The 24778-nt window shown below is 54.0% G+C and overlaps 2 protein-coding genes across 2 annotated transcripts in view; one reads left to right on the top strand and one right to left on the bottom strand.

Moving 5' to 3' along the window:
- Positions 1 to 24778, top strand: part of LOC140364851 (zinc finger E-box-binding homeobox 1-like) — a 75836-nt gene that overhangs the window by 37925 nt on the left and 13133 nt on the right. Inside the window, exons 2-5 of the mRNA XM_072451236.1 lie at positions 10611 to 10772; positions 11743 to 11945; positions 15217 to 15322; positions 17895 to 19441. Of these exons, the coding sequence (XP_072307337.1) occupies positions 10673 to 10772; positions 11743 to 11945; positions 15217 to 15322; positions 17895 to 19441 (1956 nt within the window). The 5' untranslated portion in view covers positions 10611 to 10672. The remainder of the gene's footprint in view (positions 1 to 10610; positions 10773 to 11742; positions 11946 to 15216; positions 15323 to 17894; positions 19442 to 24778) is intronic.
- Positions 13820 to 15125, bottom strand: LOC140364897 (uncharacterized; the record flags this gene model as incomplete). Its single annotated transcript, XM_072451279.1, has 3 exons — positions 15101 to 15125; positions 13964 to 14488; positions 13820 to 13917 (listed from the first exon to the last, which is right to left on the bottom strand). Coding segments are annotated over exons 1-3 (648 nt in total), but the record flags the coding sequence as incomplete, so codon positions are not given.

Here is a 24778-nt window from a genome sequence, read left to right as displayed (position 1 = left end):
GCGCGTTGCTGTAGTGTTGCTGTAGTGTTGCTGTAGTGGCGTGTTGCTGTAGAGGCGTGTTGCTGTAGTGTCGCTGTAGCGGCGTGTTGCTGTAGAGGCGTGTTGCTGTAGTGTCGCTGTAGTGGCGTGTTGCTGTAGAGGCGTGTTGCTGTAGTGTCGCTGTAGTGGCGTGTTGCTGTAGAGGCGTGTTGCTGTAGTGTCGCTGTAGCGGCGTGTTGCTGTAGCGGCGTGGTGCTGTAGAGGCGTGTTGCTGTAGTGTTGCTGTAGCGGCTAGTTGCTCTAGCGGCGTGTTGCTCTAGCGGCGCATTGCTGTAGTGTTGCTGTAGTGTTGCTGTAGCGGCGTGTTGCTGTAGAGGCGTGTTGCTGTAGTGTTGCTGTTGCGACGCATTGCTGTAGTGGCGTGTTGCTGTGGTGTTCCTGTAGTGTTGCTGTAGCGGCGCGTTGCTGTAGTGTTGCTGTAGGGGCGCGTTGCTGTAGTGTTGCTGTAGCGGCGCGTTGGTGTAGCAGCGCGTTGCTCTAGTGTTGCTGTAGCGGCGCGTTGCTGTAGCGGCGCGTTGCTGTAGCGGCGCGTTGCTGTAGCGGCGTGTTGCTCTAGTGTTGCTGTAGCAGCGCGTTGCTGTAGCGGCGTGTTGCTCTAGCGGCGCGTTGCTGTAGTTTTGCTGTAGTGGCGTGTTGCTGTAGCGGCGTGTTGCTGTAGTGTTGCTGTAGCGGCGTGTTGCTGTAGCGGCATGTTGCTGTAGTGTTGCTGTAGTGGCGCGTTGAAGTAGTGGCGCGTTGCTGTAGCGGCGCTTTGCTGTAGTGTTGCTGTAGCTGCGCGTTGCTGTAGCGCCGTGCTGCTGTAGTGTTGCTGTAGCGACGTGTTGCTGTAGCGGCGTGTTGCTGTAGTGTTGCTGTAGCTGCGCGTTGCTGTAGTGTTGCTGTAGTGTTGCTGTAGCGGCGAGTTGCTGTAGTGTTGCTGTAGCTGCGCGTTGCTGTAGTGTTGCTGTGGTGTTGCTGTAGCGGCGCGTTGCTGTAGTGTTGCTGTAGTGTTGCTGTAGGGGCGCGTTGCTGTAGTGTTGCTGTAGCGGCGCGTTGGTGTAGCGGCGGGTTGCTGTAGTGTTGCTGTAGCGGCGCGTTGCTGTAGTGGCGTGTTGCTGTAGTGGCGTGTTGCTGTAGCGGCGTGTTGCTGTAGCGGCGTGTTGCTGTAGTGTTGCTGTAGCGGCTAGTTGCTCTAGCGGCGTGTTGCTCTAGCGGCGCGTTGCTGTAGTTTTGCTGTAGTGGCGTGTTGCTGTAGCGGCGTGTTGCTGTAGTGTTGCTGTAGCGGCGTGTTGCTGTAGCGGCGTGTTGCTGTAGTGTTGCTGTAGTGTTGCTGTAGTGGCGCGTTGCTGTAGTGTTGCTGTAGTGTTGCTGTAGTGGCGTGTTGCTGTAGAGGCGTGTTGCTGTAGTGTTGCTGTAGCTGCGCGTTGCTGTAGCGGCGTGTTGCTGTAGCGGCGTGTTGCTGTAGCGGCGTGTTGCTGTAGTGTTGCTGTAGCTGCGTGTTGCTGTAGTGTTGCTGTAGTGTTGCTGTAGCGGAGCGTTGCTGTAGTGTTGTTGTAGCTGCGCGTTGCTGTAGTGTTGCTGTAGTGTTGCTGTAGCAGCATGTTGCTGTAGGGGCGCGTTTCTGTAGTGTTGCTGTAGCGGCGCGTTGGTGTAGCGCCGCGTTGGTGTAGCGGCGCGTTGCTGTAGTGTTCCTGTAGTGTTGCTGTAGTGTTGCTGTAGTGTTGCTGTAGCGGCGTGTTACTGTAGAGGCGCGTTGCTGTAGCGGCGCGTTGCTGTAGTGTCGCTGTAGTGTTGCTGTAGCGGCATTTTGCTGTAGGGGCGCGTTGCTGTAGTGTTGCTGTAGAGGCGCGTAGGTGTAGCGGCGCGTTGCTGTAGTGTTCCCGTAGTTTTGCTGTAGCGGCATGTTGCTGTAGGGGCGCGTTGCTGTAGTGTTGCTGTAGCGGCGCGTTGGTGTAGCGGCGCGTTGCTGTAGTGTTGCTGTAGCGGCGCGTTGGTGTAGCGGCGCGTTGCTGTAGTGTTGCTGTAGTGTTGCTGTAGTGGCGTGTTGCTGTAGAGGCGTGTTGCTGTAGTGTCGCTGTAGCGGCGTGTTGCTGTAGCGGCGTGGTGCTGTAGAGGCGTGTTCCTGTAGTGTTGCTGTAGCGGCTAGTTGCTCTAGCGGCGTGTTGCTCTAGCGGCGTGTTGCTCTAGCGGCGCATTGCTGTAGTGTTGCTGTAGTTTTGCTGTAGCGGCGTGTTGCTGTAGAGGCGTGTTGCTGTAGAGGCGTGTTGCTGTAGTGTTGCTGTAGCGACGCATTGCTGTAGTGGCGTGTTGCTGTGGTGTTCCTGTAGTCTTGCTGTAGCGGCGCGTTGCTGTAGTGTTGCTGTAGGGGCGCGTTGCTGTAGTGTTGCTGTAGCGGCGCGTTGGTGTAGCAGCGCGTTGCTCTAGTGTTGCTGTAGCGGCGCGTTGCTGTAGCGGCGCGTTGCTGTAGCGGCGTGTTGCTCTAGTGTTGCTGTAGCAGCGCGTTGCTGTAGCGGCGCGTTGCTGTAGCGGCGCGTTGCTGTAGTTTTGCTGTAGTGGCGTGTTGCTGTAGCGGCGTGTTGCTGTAGTGTTGCTGTAGCGGCGTGTTGCTGTAGCGGCATGTTGCTGTAGTGTTGCTGTAGTGGCGCGTTGCAGTAGTGGCGCGTTGCTGTAGCGGCGCGTTGCTGTAGTGTTGCTGTAGCTGCGCGTTGCTGTAGCGCCGTGCTGCTGTAGTGTTGCTGTAGCGACGTGTTGCTGTAGCGGCGTGTTGCTGTAGTGTTGCTGTAGCTGCGCGTTGCTGTAGTGTTGCTGTAGTGTTGCTGTAGCGGCGAGTTGCTGTAGTGTTGCTGTAGCTGCGCGTTGCTGTAGTGTTGCTGTAGTGTTGCTGTAGCTGCGCGTTGCTGTAGTGTTGCTGTAGAGTTGCTGTAGTGTTGCTGTAGTGTTGCTGTAGCTGCGCGTTGCTGTAGTGTTGCTGTAGCTGCGCGGTGCTGTAGTGTTGCTGTAGTGTTGCTGTAGTGTTTCTGTAGTGTTGCTGTAGCGGTGTGTTGCTATAGTGTTGCTGTAACAGCGTGTTGCTGTAGCGGCGTGTTGCTGTAGCGGCGTGTTGCTGTAGTGTTGCTGTAGCGGCGCGTTGGTCAAATCAAATCAAATCAATTTATTTTTGTAAGGCCCAAAATCACAACAACAGTTGCCTCTGAGGGCGTTGGTGTAGCGGCGCGTTGCTGTAGTGTTGCTGTAGTGTTGCTGTAGCTGCGCGTTGCTGTAGTGTTGCTGTAGTGTTGCTGTAGTGTTGCTGTAGTGTTGCTATAGTGTTGCTGTAACGGCGCGTTGCTGTAGCGGCGTGTTGCTGTAACGGCGTGTTGCTGTAGTGTTGCTGTAGCTGCGCGTTGCTCTAGCGGCGTGTTACTGTAGCGGCGTGTTACTGTAGTGTTGCTGTAGCGGCGTGTTGCTGTAGTGTTGCTGTAGCGGCGTGTTGCTGTAGTGTTGCTGTAGCGGCGCGTTGCTGTAGCGGCGCGTTGCTGTAGCGGCGTGTTGCTGTAGTGTTGCTGTAGCGACGCGTTGCTGTAGCGGCGCGTTGCTGTAGCGGCGCGTTGCTGTAGCGGCGCGTTTCTGTAGCGGCCTGTTTCTCTAGTGTTGCTGTAGCGGCGCGTTGCTGTAGTGTTGCTGTAGCGGCGTGTTGCTATAGTGGCGTGTTGCTGTAGGGGCGCGTTTCTGTAGTGTTGCTGTAGCAGCGCGTTGGTGTAGCGGCGCGTTGCTGTAGTGTTCCTGTAGTTTTGCTGTAGTGTTGCTGTAGCAGCGTGTTACTGTAGAGGCTCGTTGCTGTAGCGCCGCGTTGCTGTAGTGTTGCTGTAGCGGCATGTTGCTGTAGGGGCGCGTTGCTGTTGTGTTGCTGTAGCGGCGCGTTGGTGTAGCGGCGCGTTGCTGTAGTGTTGCTGTAGTGTTGCCGTAGTGGCGTGTTGCTGTAGAGGCGTGTTGCTGTAGTGTCGCTGTAGCGGCGTGTTGCTGTAGCAGCGTGTTGCTGTAGAGGCGTGTTGCTGTAGTGTTGCTGTAGTGTTGCTGTAGCGGCTAGTTGCTCTAGCGGCGTGTTGCTCTAGCGGCGCATTGCTGTAGTGTTGCTGTAGTGTTGCTGTAGCAGCGTGTTGCTGTAGAGGCGTGTTGCTGTAGTGTTGCTGTAGTGTTGCTGTAGCGGCATGTTGCTGTAGAGGCGTGTTGCTGTAGTGTTGCTATAGCGACGCATTGCTGTAGTGGCGTGTTGCTGTAGTGTTCCTGTAGTGTTGCTGTAGTGTTGCTGTAGCGGCGTGTTACTGTAGAAGCGCGTTGCTGTAGCGGCGTGTTGCTGTAGTGTTGCTGTAGTGTTGCTGTAGGGGCGCGTTGCTGTAGTGTTGCTGTAGCGGCGCGTTGGTGTAGCGGCGGGTTGCTGTAGTGTTGCTGTAGCGGCGCGTTGCTGTAGTGGCGTGTTGCTGTAGCGGCGTGTTGTTGTAGCGGCGTGTTGCTGTAGCGGCGTGTTGCTGTAGTGTTGCTGTAGCGGCTAGTTGCTCTAGCGGCGTGTTGCTCTAGCGGCGTGTTGCTGTAGTGTTGCTGTAGCGGCGTGTTGCTGTAGCGGCGTGTTGCTGTAGTGTTGCTGTAGTGTTGCTGTAGTGGCGCGTTGCTGTAGTGTTGCTGTAGTGTTGCTGTAGCTGCGCGTTGCTGTAGCGGAGTGTTGCTGTAGTGTTGCTGTAGCGGCGTGTTGCTGTAGCGGCGTGTTGCTGTAGTGTTGCTGTAGCTGCGTGTTGCTGTAGTGTTGCTGTAGTGTTGCTGTAGCGGAGCGTTGCTGTAGTGTTGCTGTAGCTGCGCGTTGCTGTAGTGTTGCTGTAGTGTTGCTGTAGCTGCGTGTTGCTGTAGTGTTGCTGTAGCAGCATGTTGCTGTAGTGTTCCTGTAGTGTTGCTGTAGTGTTGCTGTAGCGGCGTGTTACTGTAGAGGCGCGTTGCTGTAGCGGCGCGTTGCTGTAGTGTCGCTGTAGTGTTGCTGTAGCGGCATTTTGCTGTAGGGGCGCGTTGCTGTAGTGTTGCTGTAGAGGCGCGTTGGTGTAGCGGCGCGTTGCTGTAGTGTTCCTGTAGTTTTGCTGTAGCGGCATGTTGCTGTAGGGGCGCGTTGCTGTAGTGTTGCTGTAGCGGCGCGTTGGTGTAGCGGCGCGTTGCTGTAGTCTTGCTGTAGTGTTGCTGTAGCGGCGCGTTGGTGTAGCGGCGCGTTGCTGTAGTGTTGCTGTAGTGTTGCTGTAGTGGCGTGTTGCTGTAGAGGCGTGTTGCTGTAGTGTCGCTGTAGCGGCGTGTTGCTGTAGCGGCGTGGTGCGGTAGAGGCGTGTTGCTGTAGTGTTGCTGTAGCGGCTAGTTGCTCTAGCGGCGTGTTGCTCTAGCGGCGCATTGCTGTAGTGTTGCTGTAGTGTTGCTGTAGCGGCGTGTTGCTGTAGAGGCGTGTTGCTGTAGAGGCGTGTTGCTGTAGTGTTGCTGTTGCGACGCATTGCTGTAGTGGCGTGTTGCTGTGGTGTTCCTGTAGTGTTGCTGTAGCGGCGCATTGCTGTAGTGTTGCTGTAGGGGCGCGTTGCTGTAGTGTTGCTGTAGCGGCGCGTTGGTGTAGCAGCGCGTTGCTCTAGTGTTGCTGTAGCGGCGCGTTGCTGTAGCGGCGCGTTGCTGTAGCGGCGTGTTGCTCTAGTGTTGCTGTAGCAGCGCGTTGCTGTAGCGGCGTGTTGCTCTAGCGGCGCGTTGCTGTAGTTTTGCTGTAGTGGCGTGTTGCTGTAGCAGCGTGTTGCTGTAGTGTTGCTGTAGCGGCGTGTTGCTGTAGCGGCATGTTGCTGTAGTGTTGCTGTAGTGGCGCGTTGCAGTAGTGGCGCGTTGCTGTAGCGGCGCGTTGCTGTAGTGTTGCTGTAGTGTTGCTGTAGTGGCGTGTTGCTGTAGAGGCGTGTTGCTGTAGTGTCGCTGTAGCGGCGTGTTGCTGTAGCGGCGTGGTGCTGTAGAGGCGTGTTGCTGTAGTGTTGCTGTAGCGGCTAGTTGCTCTAGCGGCGTGTTGCTCTAGCGGCGCATTGCTGTAGTGTTGCTGTAGTGTTGCTGTAGCGGCGTGTTGCTGTAGAGGCGTGTTGCTGTAGAGGCGTGTTGCTGTAGTGTTGCTGTTGCGACGCATTGCTGTAGTGGCGTGTTGCTGTGGTGTTCCTGTAGTGTTGCTGTAGCGGCGCGTTGCTGTAGTGTTGCTGTAGGGGCGCGTTGCTGTAGTGTTGCTGTAGCGGCGCGTTGGTGTAGCAGCGCGTTGCTCTAGTGTTGCTGTAGCGGCGCGTTGGTGTAGCGGCGCGTTGGTGTAGCGGCGCGTTGCTGTAGTGTTCCTGTAGTGTTGCTGTAGTGTTGCTGTAGTGTTGCTGTAGCGGCGTGTTACTGTAGAGGCGAGTTGCTGTAGCGGCGCGTTGCTGTAGTGTCGCTGTAGTGTTGCTGTAGCGGCATTTTGCTGTAGGGGCGCGTTGCTGTAGTGTTGCTGTAGAGGCGCGTTGGTGTAGCGGCGCGTTGCTGTAGTGTTCCTGTAGTTTTGCTGTAGCGGCATGTTGCTGTAGGGGCGCGTTGCTGTAGTGTTGGTGTAGCGGCGCGTTGGTGTAGCGGCGCGTTGCTGTAGTGTTGCTGTAGCGGCGCATTGGTGTAGCGCCGCGTTGCTGTAGTGTTGCTGTAGTGGCGTGTTGCTGTAGAGGCGTGTTGCTGTAGTGTCGCTGTAGCGGCGTGTCGCTGTAGCGGCGTGGTGCTGTAGAGGCGTGTTCCTGTAGTGTTGCTGTAGCGGCTAGTTGCTCTAGCGGCGTGTTGCTCTAGCGGCGCATTGCTGTAGTGTTGCTGTAGTTTTGCTGTAGCGGCGTGTTGCTGTAGAGGCGTGTTGCTGTAGAGGCGTGTTGCTGTAGTGTTGCTGTAGCGACGCATTGCTGTAGTGGCGTGTTGCTGTGGTGTTCCTGTAGTGTTGCTGTAGCGGCGCGTTGCTGTAGTGTTGCTGTAGGGGCGCGTTGCTGTAGTGTTGCTGTAGCGGCGCGTTGGTGTAGCAGCGCGTTGCTCTAGTGTTGCTGTAGCGGCGCGTTGCTGTAGCGGCGCGTTGCTGTAGCGGCGTGTTGCTCTAGTGTTGCTGTAGCAGCGCGTTGCTGTAGCTGCGTGTTGCTCTAGCGGCGCGTTGCTGTAGTTTTGCTGTAGTGGCGTGTTGCTGTAGCGGCGTGTTGCTGTAGTGTTGCTGTAGCGGCGTGTTGCTGTAGCGGCATGTTGCTGTAGTGTTGCTGTAGTGGCGCGTTGCAGTAGTGGCGCGTTGCTGTAGCGGCGCGTTGCTGTAGTGTTGCTGTAGCTGCGCGTTGCTGTAGCGCCGTGCTGCTGTAGTGTTGCTGTAGCGACGTGTTGCTGTAGCGGTGCGTTGCTGTAGTGTTGCTGTAGCTGCGCGTTGCTGTAGCGCCGTGCTGCTGTAGTGTTGCTGTAGCGGCGCGTTGCTGTATCGGCCTGTTGCTTTAGTGTTGCTGTAGCAGTGTGTTGCTGTAGCGCCGTGTTTCAGACCGCGCTCTCCAAACATGCTATCATTACACACAATGGCGTGTTCTGAAGAATCATGGGCTAATTATGGGCGAGAGGAGCTAACCTAACGCGATGAGAGCAGCGCTGCCATTTAGAGCCCTCCCAGCAGCGCGTGGCCTTTGATGCTAATGATCAGCCCATTGTGCGGAGCCACACACGCCTGTTTGTTGTCCATGTGGGCCATTATTGGATTATCAGGTTTCATGCCTGCACAGGCAGAGGGCAGCAGCACGAGCGCCCATCGAGCGCCCATCGATCGCCCATCGATCGCCCATCGAGCGCCCATCGATCGCCCTACGGTATGTTTCATCCGGGGCCTGGACTCAGAGCAGGGCAGCGGAAACAAGAGACTCGCGTCTTATGAGTAGGACTGGGCACTATGGCCTTGTGGCACTATGGCCTTATGGCCTTGTGGCACTAGGGTCTTATGGCACGATGGTATTACGGTATTATGGCCTTATGGTACTATAGTCTTATGGCACTATGGTATTACGGTATTATGGCCTTATGGTACTATAGTCTTATGGCACTATGGCCTTATGGCACTATGGCCTTGTGGCACTATGGTCTTATGGCACTACGGCTTTATGGCACTATGGTCTTGTGGCACTATGGCCTTATGGTACTATGGTCTTATGGCACTATGGCCTTATGGCACTATGGCCTTGTGGCACTATGGTCTTATGGCACTACGGCCTTATGGCACTATGGCCTTGTGGCACTATGGCCTTATGGCCTTGTGGCACTATGCTCTTATGGCACTATGGTCTTATGGCACTATGGTCTTATGGCACTATGGCCTTGTTGCACTATGGTCTTATGGCACTATGGCCTTGTGGCACTATGGCCTTGTGGCACTATGGTCTTATGGCACTATGGCCTTGTGGCACTATGGCCTTGTGGCACTATGGTCTTATGGCACTATGGCCTTGTGGCACTATGGTCTTATGGCACTATGGTCTCATGGTCTTATGGCACTATGGCCTTGTGGCACTATGGCCTTGTGGCACTATGGTCTTATGGCACTATGGCCTTGTGACACTATGGCCTTATGGCCTTGTGGCCTTATGGCCTTGTGGCACTATGGTCTTATGGCACTATGTTCTCATGGTCTTATGGCACTATGTTCTCATGGTCTTATGGCACTATGGCCTCATGGTCTTATGGCACTATGGCCTTGTGGCACTATGGTCTTATGGCACTACGGCCTTATGGCACTATGGCCTTGTGGCACTATGGCCTTGTGGCACTATGGCCTTGTAGCACTATGGTCTTATGGCACTATGTTCTCATGGTCTTATGGCACTTTGGCCTCATGGTCTTATGGCACTATGGCCTTGTGGCAATATGGCCTTATGGCACTACGGCCTTATGGCACTATGGCCTTGTGGCACTATGGTCTTATGGCACTATGGTCTCATGGCACTATGGCCTTGTGGCACTATGGTCTTATGGCACTATGTTCTCATGGTCTTATGGCACTTTGGCCTCATGGTCTTATGGCACTATGGCCTTGTGGCACTATGGCCTTATGGCACTATGTTCTCATGGTCTTATGGCACTATGGCCTTGTGGCACTATGGTCTTATGGCACTATGTTCTCATGGTCTTATGGCACTTTGGCCTCATGGTCTTATGGCACTATGGCCTTGTGGCACTATGGCCTTGTGGCACTATGGTCTTATGGCACTATGGTCTTATGGCACTATGGCCTTGTGGCACTATGGTCTTATGGCACTATGTTCTCATGGTCTTATGGCCTTATGGGATAACTTTAATAATAAACTTGAACTTATAATCAAACTCTCTGATTGAAAATGTTCTGATCATGTGACCAGCTACATAAAAGTGCACTCCACACTTAGGTGACGTTTATGGAGCTTGAATATAAATAACTCTTTTACTCTTTATTTTTGCCTCTTGAACGTTACAACATAAATTGTTAGTTCTTATTATTATTATTGTGAGTTGAATAATGAAGATAATAAGCATCAGTTTTACAGCGACATGGTCATGTGACTAATGCAGACGCTTTACCCCGCCCACTCCTCCTGTCGGTCTCTGCCAGGATCTGAATGAGTGACAGATGGACTGAATCAATCAGACACAGTGTGTGTACTGTGTGTACTGTGTGTACTGTGTGTACTGTGTGTATACTGTGTGTGTACAGGGTGTGCACAGGGTGTGCACAGGGTGTGTACAGGGTGTGCACAGTGTGTGTGTACAGTGTGTGTACAGTGTGTACTGTGTGTGTACTGTGTGTGCACAGGGTGTGTACAGTGTGTGTACAGGGTGTGCACAGGGTGTGCACATGGTGTGCACAGTGTGTGTGTACAGTGTGTGTACAGTGTGTACTGTGTGTGTACTGTGTGTGCACAGGGTGTGTACAGTGTGTGTACAGGGTGTGCACAGGGTGTGTACAGGGTGTGCACAGGGTGTGTACAGTGTGTGCACAGTGTGTGTGTGTACAGTGTGTGTACAGTGTGTACTGTGTGTGTACAGTGTGTGCACAGGGTGTGCACAGGGTGTGTACAGGATGTGCACAGGGTGTGCACATGGTGTGCACAGTGTGTGTGTACAGTGTGTGTACAGTGTGTACTGTGTGTGTACTGTGTGTGCACAGGGTGTGTACAGTGTGTGTACAGTGTGTGTGTGTACAGTGTGTGTACAGTGTGTACTGTGTGTGTACTGTGTGTGCACAGGGTGTGCACAGGGTGTGCACAGGGTGTGTACAGTGTGTGTGTACAGTGTGTGTACAGTGTGTGTGTACAGTGTGTGTTAAGTGTGTGTACAGTGTGTGCACAGGGTGTGCACAGGGTGTGTACAGGGTGTGCACAGGGTGTGTACAGTGTGTGCACAGTGTGTGTGTGTACAGTGTGTGTACAGTGTGTACTGTGTGTGTACTGTGTGTGCACAGGGTGTGTACAGTGTGTGTACAGGGTGTGCACAGGGTGTGCACAGGGTGTGTACAGTGTGTGTGTACAGTGTGTGTACAGTGTGTGTGTACAGTGTGTGTTAAGTGTGTGTACTTGTTGTGTGCACAGTGAAGGACGAGCCTCTGTCGGAGCTGGAGGATGAGCGTAGCACAGATGCCCTGGTGGAGGAGATGCTACAGCAGGGGGACACAGCTGTCATCTACCCCGAGGCCCCTGAGGACGAGCTGCCCAGGCTCGGTACGCCTGAGGCTGTTGGGCCCGATGAGAACGGTAACACAACTCTTACTATGACTTTACGTGCTGTAAGGGCCCGTTACATGAGCATTACACACCCCGCCCACCACTGAGTCCCTCCTCTCACCTGGTTCTGAAGATGCCCCGCCCACCACTGAGTCCCTCCTCTTAAGTGGTGAGGGCCATATTCAGTCGTGTTAAGTGGTGAGGGCCATATTCAGGTCGTGTTAAGTGGTGAGGGCCATATTCAGGTCGTGTTAAGTGGTGAGGGCCATATTCAGGTCGTGTTAAGTGGTGAGGGCCAGACTGCGTTAATTGGTGTTTACTTTTTGGTAACTTTTTGAATCGATTATTTCCTTATTATTATTAGTAGTATTAGTATTATCGGTATTACACCATGCTAACGGTACAGCGTTAGCTCCTTTCTCCAGCAGTATTACACCGTGCTAACGGTACAGCGTTAGCTCCTTTCTCCAGCGGTATTACACCGTGCTAACGGTACAGCGTTAGCTCCTTTCTCCAGCAGTATTACACCGTGCGATTCTTTCTCCGGGCCGGTGGAAACCCGTCTCTCCGTGGGTGAAGAGTTGTGGTCAGACCCGCTAGCCGTGTTAGCCTCGTTAGCTTGCGAGGCGGGCTGTTTTTTTTAATGGGGCCGTGTGTCGGTGTTTTCCTTGTCCATCTCTATATATTCTGACCAAAGGTGATGTGTTAAGCTGTTACAAGTGCTGCTTCTGCCACACTCTGTCCTCACGGTGTTACCATGGTGATGCCGTGCTGTTTCTGAATACTGGTCCCATCCCTCCTCTGATGTTTAACCGTGATACAAAGACACGTGTGGGACACTCACAGACACTAGAGTAACTCTGACCCTATGTTCCTCTGACCCTATGTTCTTCTGACACGCTGTCCCTTTGACACGCTGTCCCTTTGACACGCTGTCCCTTTGACCGTCTGTTCTTCTGACACGCTGTCCCTCTGTCCCTCTGATCCTCTGACCCTGCAGGAACTCCGGACTCCTTCTCCCAGCTGCTCACCTGCCCATACTGCTCCCGGGGATACAAGAGGTACAGCTCCCTCAAAGAACACATCAAGTACCGTCACGAGAAGAGCGAGGACAGCTACAACTGCCCCGAGTGCAGCTACAGCTTTTCCCACCGCGCCCAGCTGGACAGGCACATGACGGCGCACAAGGCCGGACGCGACCAGGTACAATCACTCCGCCTCCCACACGCTCAGCCGCTCAGCAAGAGCAGAGCGAGAGAGACAAGGGCAGAGAGAGAGAGACAAGAGCAGAGAGAGAGACAAGGGCAGAGAGAGACAAGAGCAGAGAGAGAGACAGGAGCAGAGAGAGAGAGAGACAAGAGCAGAGAGAGAGAGACAAGAGCAGAGAGAGAGACAAGGGCAGAGAGAGACAAGAGCAGAGAGAGAGACAGGAGCAGAGAGAGAGAGAGACAAGAGCAGAGAGAGAGACAAGGGCAGAGAGAGACAAGAGCAGAGAGAGAGACAGGAGCAGAGAGAGAGAGACAAGAGCAGAGAGAGAGACAAGGGCAGAGAGAGACAAGAGCAGAGAGAGAGACAGGAGCAGAGAGAGAGAGACAAGAGCAGAGAGAGAGACAAGGGCAGAGAGAGAGAGACAAGAGCAGAGAGAGAGACAGGAGCAGAGAGAGAGAGAGACAAGAGCAGAGAGAGAGAGACAAGAGCAGAGAGAGACAGGAGCAGAGAGAGAGACAGGAGCAGAGAGAGACAGGAGCAGAGAGAGAGAGAGACAAGAGCAGAGAGAGAGAGACAAGAGCAGAGAGAGACAGGAGCAGAGAGAGAGACAGGAGCAGAGAGAGACAGGAGCAGAGAGAGAGACAAGGGCAGAGAGAGAGAGACAAGAGCAGAGAGAGAGACAGGAGCAGAGAGAGAGACAGGAGCAGAGAGAGACAGGAGCAGAGAGAGAGAGACAGGAGCAGAGAGAGACAGGAGCAGAGAGAGAGACAGGAGCAGAGAGAGAGAGAGACAAGAGCAGAGAGAGAGAGACAAGAGCAGAGAGAGAGACAGGAGCAGAGAGAGACAGGAGCAGAGAGAGAGAGAGACAGGAGCAGAGAGAGACAGGAGCAGAGAGAGACAGGAGCAGAGAGAGAGACAGGAGCAGAGAGAGACAGGAGCAGAGAGAGAGACAGGAGCAGAGAGAGAGAGACAAGAGCAGAGAGAGAGACAGGAGCAGAGAGAGAGAGACAGGAGCAGAGAGAGACAGGAGCAGAGAGAGAGACAGGAGCAGAGAGAGAGACAGGAGCAGAGAGAGACAGGAGCCGAGAGAGAGAGACAGGAGCAGAGAGAGACAGGAGCAGAGAGAGAGACAGGAGCAGAGAGAGAGACAGGAGCAGAGAGAGAGACAGGAGCAGAGAGAGACAGGAGCAGAGAGAGAGACAGGAGCAGAGAGAGAGAGACAAGAGCAGAGAGAGAGACAGGAGCAGAGAGAGAGAAAGGAGTAGAGAGAGACAGGAGCAGAGGCTCTGGACGCCTTGGAGGCCCTGGAGGCCCTGGAGGCTCTGGAGACCCTGGAGGCCCTGGACGCCCTCGAGGCTTTGGAGGCCCTGGACGCCCTGGACGCCCTGGAGGCCCTGGAGGCCCTGGAGGCTCTCGAGGCTTTGGAGGCCCTGGACGCCCTGGAGGCCCTGGAGGCCCTGGAGGCTCTGGAGGCCCTGGACGCTCTCGAGGCTTTGGAGGCCCTGGACGCCCTGGAGGTCCTGGAGGCCCTGGAGGCTCTGGAGACCCTGGAGGCCCTGGACGCCCTCGAGGCTTTGGAGGCCCTGGACGCCCTGGAGGCCCTGGAGGCTCTGGAGGCTCTGGACGTCCTGGAGGCCCTGGAGACCCTGGAGGCCCTGGAGGCCCTCGAGGCTTTGGAGGCCCTGGACGCCCTGGAGGTCCTGGAGGCCCTGGAGGCTCTGGACGCCCTGGAGGCCCTGGAGACCCTGGAGGCCCTGGAGGCCCTGGAGGCTCTGGAGACCCTGGAGGCCCTGGACGCTCTCGAGGCTTTGGAGGCCCTGGACGCCCTGGAGGTCCTGGAGGCCCTGGAGGCTCTGGAGACCCTGGAGGCCCTGGACGCCCTCGAGGCTTTGGAGGCCCTGGACGCCCTGGAGGCCCTGGAGGCTCTGGAGGCTCCGGACGTCCTGGAGGCCCTGGAGACCCTGGAGGCCCTGGAGGCCCTGGACGCCCTCCAGGCTTTGGAGGCCCTGGACGCCCTGGAGGTCCTGGAGGCCCTGGAGGCTCTGGACGCCCTGGAGGCCCTGGAGGCCCTGGAGGCCCTGGAGGCCCTGGAGACCCTGGAGGCCCTGGAGGCCCTCGAGGCTTTGGAGGCCCTGGACGCCCTGGAGGTCCTGGAGGCCCTGGAGGCTCTGGACGCCCTGGAGGCCCTGGAGACCCTGGAGGCCCTGGAGGCCCTGGAGGCTCTGGAGACCCTGGAGGCCCTGGACGCTCTCGAGGCTTTGGAGGCCCTGGACGCCCTGGAGGTCCTGGAGGCCCTGGAGGCTCTGGAGACCCTGGAGGCCCTGGACGCCCTCGAGGCTTTGGAGGCCCTGGACGCCCTGGAGGCCCTGGAGGCTCTGGAGGCTCCGGACGTCCTGGAGGCCCTGGAGACCCTGGAGGCCCTGGAGGCCCTGGACGCCCTCCAGGCTTTGGAGGCCCTGGACGCCCTGGAGGTCCTGGAGGCCCTGGAGGCTCTGGACGCCCTGGAGGCCCTGGAGGCCCTGGAGGCCCTGGAGGCTCTGGAGGAGGTGGGGTGGAGAAAGTGGCTTTGGTTTATTAACTTTACAATGTCCAAACTGAGGCGATGGGCCCCGGGGCCCGTCTGGGTCCAGATACTTCAGAGCTGAGCAGAGTTTAGTGAATATCTTTATTTGCTCCAAAAGCTGCGACTTGAGGATTTTTTCTTATCGTTGCGGGTTTGTTTTGGGTCTTTTTCCGGGTCGTGCAGCACGTCACTGGAGCCTCATCTCTGATTGGCTGTTGGCTGCTCCAAACACAGGATTTGCATCGTAAAAAAGCAGGACGTCCAAGACGCGCGTCCACATAGACTTTGAATGTAAACTGGACAATCTGACCCACCAGAGTGAACGGGCGTTAAAATTCAAAGTTTGGTGATGTCCTTCTCATTATTAAACTAAGTGAGAATGACAACAGACTGGACACGTCCAGCCTCAGGTGATAGAGGGATACTCTTTGTCTCTGTTGAAATAGACCGTCCGTCCATTCTGTGGGAAATCAAATGTTTTTCCAAGTTGATGTGATAATCTCATGAAGTGTTGGGCTCATGATCCTGGACGAGCAGAGCAGTCTGAGCTCAGCCTTTATCACTCAGAGCACAAATAAACGTGAACTTGTGCTCTTATTGATTGGTGACATTGTGGCCTGATTTAGAACGGGTCAAAGGTTGTGTTCTGACGGTCTTCTCTTTCTCTCCCCTTGTCCCCTTGTCCCCTTGTCCCCTTCACAGAGACACATTACACAGTCTGCAGGCAATCGCAAATTCAAGTGCACCGAGTGTGGGAAGGCATTCAAGTACAAGCACCACCTGAAGGAGCACCTGCGCATCCACAGCGGTGAGGCACACTATGTCCAACCAGGAGGGGGCACCAAACCTCTCATTCTCTGGTGTCACCTCTTGCGACCCCATGCAGCTGGTGCAGTAGGTGCAGCAGGTGCAACGGGTGCAGCGGGTGCAGCGGGTGCAGCGGGTGCAGTGAGAGCAGTGGCTGCAGTGAGTGCAGCGGGTACAGGGGTTGCAGTTAGTGCAGCGGGGGCAGCACAGCGTGTGCAGCGGGTGCTGCGGGTGCAGCAAGTGCAGTGGGTGAAGCGGGTGCAGCGGAAGGGTTAGTTTCTGGTGAAACCAAAAACACCCTTTATCAGGAGCTCCCTTCCGGTGGGCGGAGCCTACTCAGAGTAGGATAAACTTCCCGGTCTTGATTCCCAGATTGAGAATGACTTGGTTGAGAGTCGAAACTTTTTGTGTTTTCCTAAAAACAGAATCCAGACGATACAACTGAATCTCTCTCTACAACACATACAGGCTTATTTTACCATATCATCTTTACATTGTTAGCCTCGTTAGCTCCGTTAGCTTGTGATGTGGGCCTCCAATGGGACCACGGGCCGTCAGCTTTGTTTGCTTTGGTCCTTTAGTGTTTCCAGATTTGTGCCTTCCTTGTTTACCTGTCCCTCACTTTCTTATTTGGGATTAGGTGGGTCAAGCGATGGTTTTAAAGCCACGTTCTGCAGCATCGTCTCAATGCGCCACCATGACCAGATGTCAAGAGCTTATTTTCATGTTGTTGTTCTCCGACTCAAGTGTTGTCACTCGCAGGGCCTCCATCTGGGCCCTTACTGCTCCATCTGGGCCCTTACTGCTCCATCTGGGCCCTTACGGTCTGCAGATAGTCCGTATTATCTGAAACACGCTGTTCAACTTCGTCCATGCTCCGGTTACACCTGCTGCTTTCAGCTCAGCGGGCCCATGGCAGCGATCACCTCGCCTCTAAAATACTCCATAACACGCTGAATTCCGTGTCTTATTTTGGACATCATGTGCAATAACTGATGATTTGACATATTCTCACACAAAGAAGTCCTCGTTTGTGGGGGCCTCCTTTGTCTGTGGTTCTCAAAGTCAGGCTTGTTAGCCATGTTAGCCCCATTAGCTTTGTTAGCTTGTGTTGTGAGTTGTTTTCCAATGGGACCGTCGGCCGTCAGCTTTTATTGCTTTGGTCCCGTAGTGTCTTCCATGTGTACGCGGCCCTCGCGCTTCCTCTTTGGGGTCTATGTTTATGTTTATGTGGGTCAAACCATGATTTTAGAGCCAAGTTTTGCAGCAGTGGTGAGAGATGCACCGCAATAACCGGAAGTCCTTTTATTTTTGTATTTTACAAATAAAGAACACAACATATAAACACAATCAACTTTAATTCATTTATTTATTCTGGTTTATTTGATAGTGACAAATATGTATAACATTTTAGCCAGGACTAAATCTCAATGTACGTCATAAACAATGTAACAATGTATACAGAAGACACATGGTAAATTCATAAAACAGGTTGTGATGAAGTAAGGTGTTTACTCCACTTGACCCTTTAGTTTGTTGACTGATCTATATCATGCCTGGAGGTGAAAGGGGAGGGCCGCCCTGCCATTTCCTGTTTTAAACCCTGTCCTGGTCCATGACGTCACCATGGCAGACTGTACCATGTGGAGCAGGGGTGTTATGGATATAATCCAGTTTTGTGTAAAGTGGCTTTGTAAGTCTGTCTAGTCTTTCAAATGTTCAGATGTTGTTTTACTGTTTTTACATGTATTGTTCCATGTGGAATGGGCCGGCCCAATTGGCCTCATTATAGAAGGCCGGTGTGTGCCTCGGTGGGAGATTTGGTTTTGTGTTTGGGATCGCTTTAAGCTCTGCAGAAATTGATAATTTGGTGGCACTGTAATTGAAAGTACATTTTTTGGTCATGACTTTTGGCCTCTGAGTCTTCCTAAGCCATTTTTAGCCACTCTACATGTAACTTGTGAAGTCTTCCTGAGGTGCTCCTTCTCATGGTGGTTCAGAAACTTCATTATCAGTGTCATCCTCCCGAGAAAGTGGTGTCTCCCTACCCAACCTCCAACTCCCATGAGACAGAGGGGTTTTCTGCAGCCTCTTGCTTTTAATATTCTTGTTCTCCTTTCATCACTAACTCGGCTTTTAGCTTCTGTAACTCATCCAAAATGTCTAAAATAGTAGAGCAGTGAGTGCGTGTCTTCAAACCAACGCCATAACTGGAAGTCCCTTTACAGGTTTTCATAGTTTAACAGACAACTGGTAATATAATTCCATAATATTAACATAATTCCATAATGCCTTGTGTTCAAACAAAGGACACAAACCCACATTTAGATGTGTCATATTTGGACTGGTTCCTTGTACTAAACATCTTCCTAATGTAGCAGTCCATTGTGTGTGTGTCTTAATGCTCCATAATTGTGTTTCCTCTGGCATGATGGGACACACTTATACAGGGCCTCTCCCGGGGGCCGTTACCTCAGGCTGGAGGCATCATTGACATGCATTAGCGGCTCCTAGCTGCTCGTTAGCCTCCGTCACTAATGGCCCTGTGTGTGTGTGTGTGTGCTTCTCTACAGGTGAGAAGCCGTACGAATGCTCCCACTGCAAGAAGCGCTTCTCCCACTCGGGCTCCTACAGCTCCCACATCAGCAGTAAGAAGTGCATCAGCGTGGTGTCTGTGAATGGACGGCTGCGCTCCATCCCCAAAGCCCAGGGTCCCACGGCGGCCCCGCCCTCACCCCCCTCCCTGCTCCGAACACAGATCAGAGACAAGCTGGAGGCCAAACCCCTCCAAGAACAGCTGCCCGTCAACCAGATCAAAGCAGAGCCAGTGGACCACGAGTACAAGCCCACAGTGATGGCGCCCTCTGCTGGCGTGTTCACCGGGGGGGCTGCGGCTCCGCTCCAGGGCACGGTCCAGGCAGTAGTCCTGCCCACAGTGGGGCTGGTGTCTCCCATCAGCATCAACATCGCTGACCTGCAGAACGCACTCAAAGTGGCAGTGGACGGGAACATCATCAAGCAGGTTCTGGAGGGCAAAGGCCACACTCAGGGCTTCAGCACTGGGACACTACATGCACCCGTTACTTCGCAGCAGCAGCTCATCTCAACCATCAGCTTGCCTATCGTAGGACAGGGCGGAAATGCCAAAATCATCATCAACTACAGCCTGGATCCAAGCCACGCTCAGGTTGTGCAGCAAAACCTGAAGAAGGAGCCCATGTCTCCGAGTGAGAAGCTGCCTGAAGACCTGACGGTTAAGGGGCTGAGGGATGAGGTGAAGGAGGAAGAGGAGGAGAATACCACTAAAATCTGCCCCCTGTGTGACCACTGTCCCACCGGGCTGGAAGCACTGCACGCTCTCAAGCACGGCAAGAGGTTCAATCGCCTGGAAAAGTCTGAGTCCATCGCTTCACTGCTGTCAGAGGGAGGCCTCTGCACTCAGCCCAAAAACCTGCTGTCCCTTCTCAAAGCCTACTATGCCCTGAATGCAGAGCCTACCGAGGAGGAACTAGCTAAGATCTCTGACTCGGTCAGCCTGCCCGAGCACGTGGTGAAGAAGTGGTTTGATAAGATGCAGCAGGGGGCGCTTGGAGCACCCACGCCGCCCTCTGAGGAAGAAGATGTTGTTGTGTCGCTGGTGCCGGGGAAGGACACAGCCGTGAGCCAGGACAGTCCCACTGAGGCCACCCCAGCAGAGGCCCACCACAGCTCTCCCGCTTCTCCCTCCCCGCTCAACCTCACCGCCGGCTGTCCCACCACCTTACAGCCGGACGCACCCCTCGACCTGTCTCTACCCAAGCTCAGTGTTGAGGAGCCCGCTAATACATGCACCTCCTCCAGCGTGCCAGATGAGCCGCTCAATCTGACCTGCATGAAGAAGGAAGCGCTGTCTGGAGTGTACGCCAGCCAGAGCAGCACCGCGCCTGTGCACCTGATGACCGCGCAGCTGCCCGCACTGGTGGCCCTGGCTGAGCAGGGTAGCGTGCAGTGTCTTAGGGCCCTGGGCTCCAGCAAAAGGACCATCCTCATACCCCAGCTCGCCTATTCCTACAGCTCTGCAGCCACCAGCCCCGCAGGGACCGAGACGCACGAGGCCGCCATCCAGCTCAATGGCATCAAGGTACTAACCTGCTCTGTGGAATGAAGGAAATGTGAGTGGAACATACTGTGATGTAGAAACTGGATTAAGCTCAGAATGTGATACATGTGAGCGTCCTCCAGGGGGCGCTGTTGTGCTCAGGATGTGACATAAACACATTCATCAGCAGATTTGACTGCATTTACTGCACATTATGACACACACACACTTTTACTGGACAAATACTCACTGAAATGTGGACACACAATAGTCTTTATCTACAGCTATTACACATTTAAGACTCCAGTGTGCCTTCATGAGCACGTTGGGGCACGCTAGCTTTTGTTTAATCTAATTTTAGGTAGTGCCTTCTGCTGCTGCCAGTGCCAGAAGGCTGAGGGGACGCTTGACCGAGGGACGCTTGACCGAGGGACGCTTGACCGAGGGACAGTCATGTGTGGTTTTCAGTAGATGCACGATTATAGTTCAACATGAGATGTCAAAGTAAAGCTACAGAAGAACAATCGTTCTCTTTGAACAATACCACATCGTTGTAGATGAGCAGAAGAAAAGACTTATGGCGTCATCAGCATGATATCGATTTGGAATTTGACGATTAATTGACCAGAACCAGAATAAATTACATGACTGAAAAACTGCATTCCTGAGGCTGATGCCAAGTTTTTAAACACCCTTTTAGCCGCTCTCCTTCCCCAACTCTTTTCACGTTCCCTCATCTCGACGCAGCATAAAACAAACACGTCGGGCCGTCACGACTGCGAGCAGCGGAATCCGATTGGCGTTTTAACCCAGATCCATCACGCTTCAGATCATTACTTCTCATTGTTCCAAAAGCGCCGCGCCATGACAAATAGATGAAATCCTCCCCCAAATCCGATCGATAAGTCATAGAAAGAGCGTCACAATTTCCCTCTTTGTAAAAATGATAGGGCTTAATAGTTGCTCATTGTACGGACAGGTAATGGGCGGCGTGATGAATGAAGACGAGCGCGTCACCAGAAGGAGCGGCGCTGCTGTGGGATCGATGCGGTTGAGCTGCTCCTCTGTCCGCGCTGATGAATGGCGGTAGCATTTAAGCGCGCTGTTAAACGCCCGGCCGACATATTTATGCTTTCTCTAATATTACCTCGGCAGATAGAAGCAGATCGAGCAGAGGCACTTATCGATGAGAGGAAGAAGGATTAGTCGGCCCGAGAGACGCAGGAAATAGTGCTTCAGTGTCAGAGCCGCAATGAGTGCAGCGTTTGGCAAGTCGTCTGTTTTTGTGGCTCTGCAGCAGAGAAACGCATCACACGAGAGCAATTGTTTTAAAAGGATTTCGAAAATCATTTAAGACCGAAAATCAATCCGTTCAAACATTTGATGCCGTTGGAGAGTAGTATTATTACTCTTGTTCACTGTGAGACGAAATGTGCTGAGCAGCAACGAGCCAGAAGTTTGGTCTTTATCGTTAAATTAAGCCATAAATAACAAAACCTGTTAAAAAGACTGAGATGAAACATTGTGAGCCTCGCCTGGTCCAGTGGCTTTAAAGAGTTTAAATCGAGTAGATTGAGCCTCAATCTGATCAATCTGATTCACATTCACCTTCTAATGAAAAAGTCTCTGGGGATGAAATGCATGTTATTAAAAAACCTGTACAAATAACAGTTCCTGATCATTAGAATGACGAAACAGTGAAAACATGTGATTCTTAAGTGTTTGTTTCTCTTCAAACTACTTTCTCTCGCTTAATGAATGGATCAATCCCCAAAACACAAGAAAGGATCGTTAAGTCTTTCCCCAAATTAACTCCACCAGGAGCTCTATGAGTCCTGGTTCCAGTCCTGGTTTGGACCTGGTTCCAGTCCTGGTTCCAGTCCTGGTTCCAGTCCTGATTTGGACCTGGTTCCAGTCCTGGTTCGAGTCCTGGTTCCAGTCCTGGTTCCAGTCCTGGTTCCAGTCCTGGTTCCAGTCCTGGTTTGGACCTGGTTCCAATCCTGGTTCCAGTCCTGGTTTGGACCTGGTTCCAGTCCTGGTTCCAGATGGTTCCAGTCCTGGTTCCAGTCCTGGTTTGGACCTGGTTCCAGTCCTGCTTCCAGATGGTTCCAGTCCTGATTCCAGTCCTGGTTTGGACCTGGTTCCAGTCCTGGTTCCAGTCCTGGTTCCAGTCCTGGTTTGGACCTGGTTCCAGTCCTGGTTCCAGTCCTGGTTCCAGTCCTGATTTGGACCTGGTTCCAGTCCTGGTTCGAGTCCTGGTTCCAGTCCTGGTTCCAGTCCTGGTTCCAGTCCTGGTTCCAGTCCTGGTTTGGACCTGGTTCCAATCCTGGTTCCAGTCCTGGTTTGGACCTGGTTCCAGTCCTGGTTCCAGATGGTTCCAGTCCTGGTTCCAGTCCTGGTTTGGACCTGGTTCCAGTCCTGCTTCCAGATGGTTCCAGTCCTGATTCCAGTCCTGGTTTGGACCTGGTTCCAGTCCTGGTTCCAGTCCTGGTTCCAGTCCTGGTTTGGACCTGGTTCCAGTCCTGGTTCCAGTCCTGGTTCCAGTCCTGGTTTGGACTTGGTTCCAGTCCTGCTTCCAGATGGTTCCAGTCCTGGTTCCAGTCCTGGTTTGGACCTGGTTCCAGTCCTGCTTCCAGATGGTTCCAGTCCTGGTTCCAGTCCTGATTCCAGTCCTGGTTTGGACCTGGTTCCAGTCCTGGTTCCAGATGGTTCCAGTCCTGGTTCCAGTCCTGATTCCAGTCCTGGTTTGGACCTGGTTCCAGTCCTGGTTCCAGTCCTGGTTCCAGTCCTGGTTTGGACCTGGTTCCAGTCCTGGTTCCAGATGGTTCCAGTCCTGGTTCCAGTCCTGGTTTGGACTTGGTTCCAGTCCTGCTTCCAGATGGTTCCAGTCCTGGTTCCAGTCCTGGTTTGGACCTGGTTCCAGTCCTGCTTCCAGATGGTTCCAGTCCTGGTTCCAGTCCTGATTCCAGTCCTGGTTTGGACCTGGTTCCAGTCCTGGTTCCAGTCCTGGTTCCAGTCCTGGTTTGGACCTGGTTCCAGTCCTGGTTCCAGATGGTTCCAGTCCTGGTTCCAGTCCTGGTTTGGACTTGGTTCCAGTCCTGCTTCCAGATGGTTCCAGTCCTGGTTTGGACCTGGTTCCAGTCCTGGTTCCAGTCCTGGTTCCAGTCCTGATTTGGACCTGGTTCCAGTCCTGGTTCCAGTCCTGGTTGCAGTCCTGGTTTGGACCTGGTTCCAGTCCTGGTTCCAGTCTTGGTTCCAGTCCTTGTTCCAGTCCTGGTTTGGACCTAGTTCCAGTCCTGGTTCCAGTCCTGGTTTGGACCTGGTTCCAGTCCTGCTTCCAGATGGTTCCAGTCCTGGTTCCAGTCCTGGTTTGGACCTGGTTCCAGTCCTGGTTCCAGTCCTGGTTTGGACCTGGTTGTTCCAGTCCTGGTTCCAGTCCTGGTTCCAGTCCTGGTTCCAGTCCTGGTTTGGACCTAGTTCCAGTCCTGGTTCCAGTCCTGGTTCCAGTTCTGGTTCCAGTCCTGGTTCCAGTCCTGGTTCCAGTCCTGGTTTGGACCTGGTTCCAGTCCTGCTTCCAGATGGTTCCAGTCCTGGTTCCAGTCCTGGTTCCAGTCCTGGTTTGGACCTGGTTCCAGTCCTGGTTTGGACCTGGTTCCAGTCCTGGTTCCAGATGGTTCCAGTCCTGGTTCCAGATGGTTCCAGTCCTGGTTCCAGTCCTGGTTTGGACTTGGTTCCAGTCCTGCTTCCAGATGGTTCCAGTCCTGGTTCCAGTCCTGGTTCCAGTCCTGGTTCCAGTCCTGGTTTGGACCTGGTTCCAGTCCTGGTTCCAGTCCTGGTTTGGACCTGGTTTGGACCTGGTTCCAGTCCTGGTTCCAGTCCTGGTTCCAGTCCTGGTTCCAGTCCTGGTTTGGACCTGGTTCCAGTCCTGGTTCCAGTCCTGGTTTGGACCTGGTTCCAGTCCTGGTTCCAGATGGTTCCAGTCCTGGTTCCAGTCCTGGTTTGGACTTGGTTCCAGTCCTGCTTCCAGATGGTTCCAGTCCTGGTTCCAGTCCTGGTTCCAGTCCTGGTTTGGACCTGGTTCCAGTCCTGGTTCCAGTCCTGGTTTGGACCTGGTTCTAGTCCTGGTGCCAGTCCTGGTTTGGACCTGGTTCCAGTCCTGGTTCCAGTCCTGGTTCCAGTCCTGGTTTGGACCTGGTTCCAGTCCTGGTTCCAGTCCTGGTTCTAGTCCTGGTTCCAGTCCTGGTTTGGACCTGGTTCCAGTCCTGGTTCCAGTCCTGGTTCCAGTCCTGGTTTGGACCTGGTTCCAGTCCTGGTTCCAGTCCTGGTTTGGACCTGGTTCCAGTCCTGGTTCCAGTCCTGGTTTGGACCTGGTTCCAGTCCTGGTTCCAGTCCTGGTTTGGACCTGGTTTGGACCTGGTTCCAGTCCTGGTTCCAGTCCTGGTTCCAGTCCTGGTTCCAGTCCTGGTTTGGACCTGGTTCCAGTCCTGGTTCCAGTCCTGGTTCCAGTCCTGGTTTGGACCTGGTTCCAGTCCTGGTTCCAGATGGTTCCAGTCCTGGTTCCAGTCCTGGTTTGGACTTGGTTCCAGTCCTGCTTCCAGATGGTTCCAGTCCTGGTTCCAGTCCTGGTTTGGACCTGGTTCCAGTCCTGGTTCCAGTCCTGGTTCCAGTACTGGTTTGGACCTGGTTCCAGTCCTGGTTCCAGTCCTGGTTCCAGTCCTGGTTTGGACCTGGTTCCAGTCCTGGTTCCAGTCCTGGTTCCAGTCCTGGTTTGGACCTGGTTCCAGTCCTGGTTCCAGTCCTGGTTCTAGTCCTGGTTCCAGTCCTGGTTTGGACCTGGTTCCAGTCCTGGTTCCAGTCCTGGTTTGGACCTGGTTCCAGTCCTGGTTCCAGTCCTGGTTCCAGTCCTGGTTTGGACCTGGTTCCAGTCCTGGTTCCAGTCCTGGTTCCAGTCCTGGTTTGGACTTGGTTCCAGTCCTGCTTCCAGATGGTTCCAGTCCTGGTTCCAGTCCTGGTTCCAGTCCTGGTTTGGACCTGGTTCCAGTCCTGGTTCCAGTCCTGGTTCCAGTCCTGGTTTGGACCTGGTTCCAGTCCTGGTTCCAGTCCTGGTTTGGACCTGGTTTGCACCTGGTTCCAGTCCTGGTTCCAGTCCTGGTTCCAGTCCTGGTTTGGACCTGGTTCCAGTCCTGGTTCCAGATGGTTCCAGTCCTGGTTCCAGTCCTGGTTTGGACTTGGTTCCAGTCCTGCTTCCAGATGGTTCCAGTCCTGGTTCCAGTCCTGGTTTGGACCTGGTTCCAGTCCTGGTTCCAGTCCTGGTTCCAGTCCTGGTTTGGACCTTGTTCCAGTCCTGGTTCCAGTCCTGGTTCTAGTCCTGGTTCCAGT

The sequence above is a fragment of the Eucyclogobius newberryi genome, unplaced genomic scaffold, assembly GCF_026437365.1.
Source record: "Eucyclogobius newberryi isolate DKJ021-1_F unplaced genomic scaffold, fEucNew1.0.hap1 SCAF_18, whole genome shotgun sequence".
NCBI classification, from domain to species: domain Eukaryota; kingdom Metazoa; phylum Chordata; class Actinopteri; order Gobiiformes; family Gobiidae; genus Eucyclogobius; species Eucyclogobius newberryi.
The sequence above is the reverse complement of the archived record's forward strand: the minus strand, read 5'-3'. Positions and strand labels throughout refer to the sequence as shown.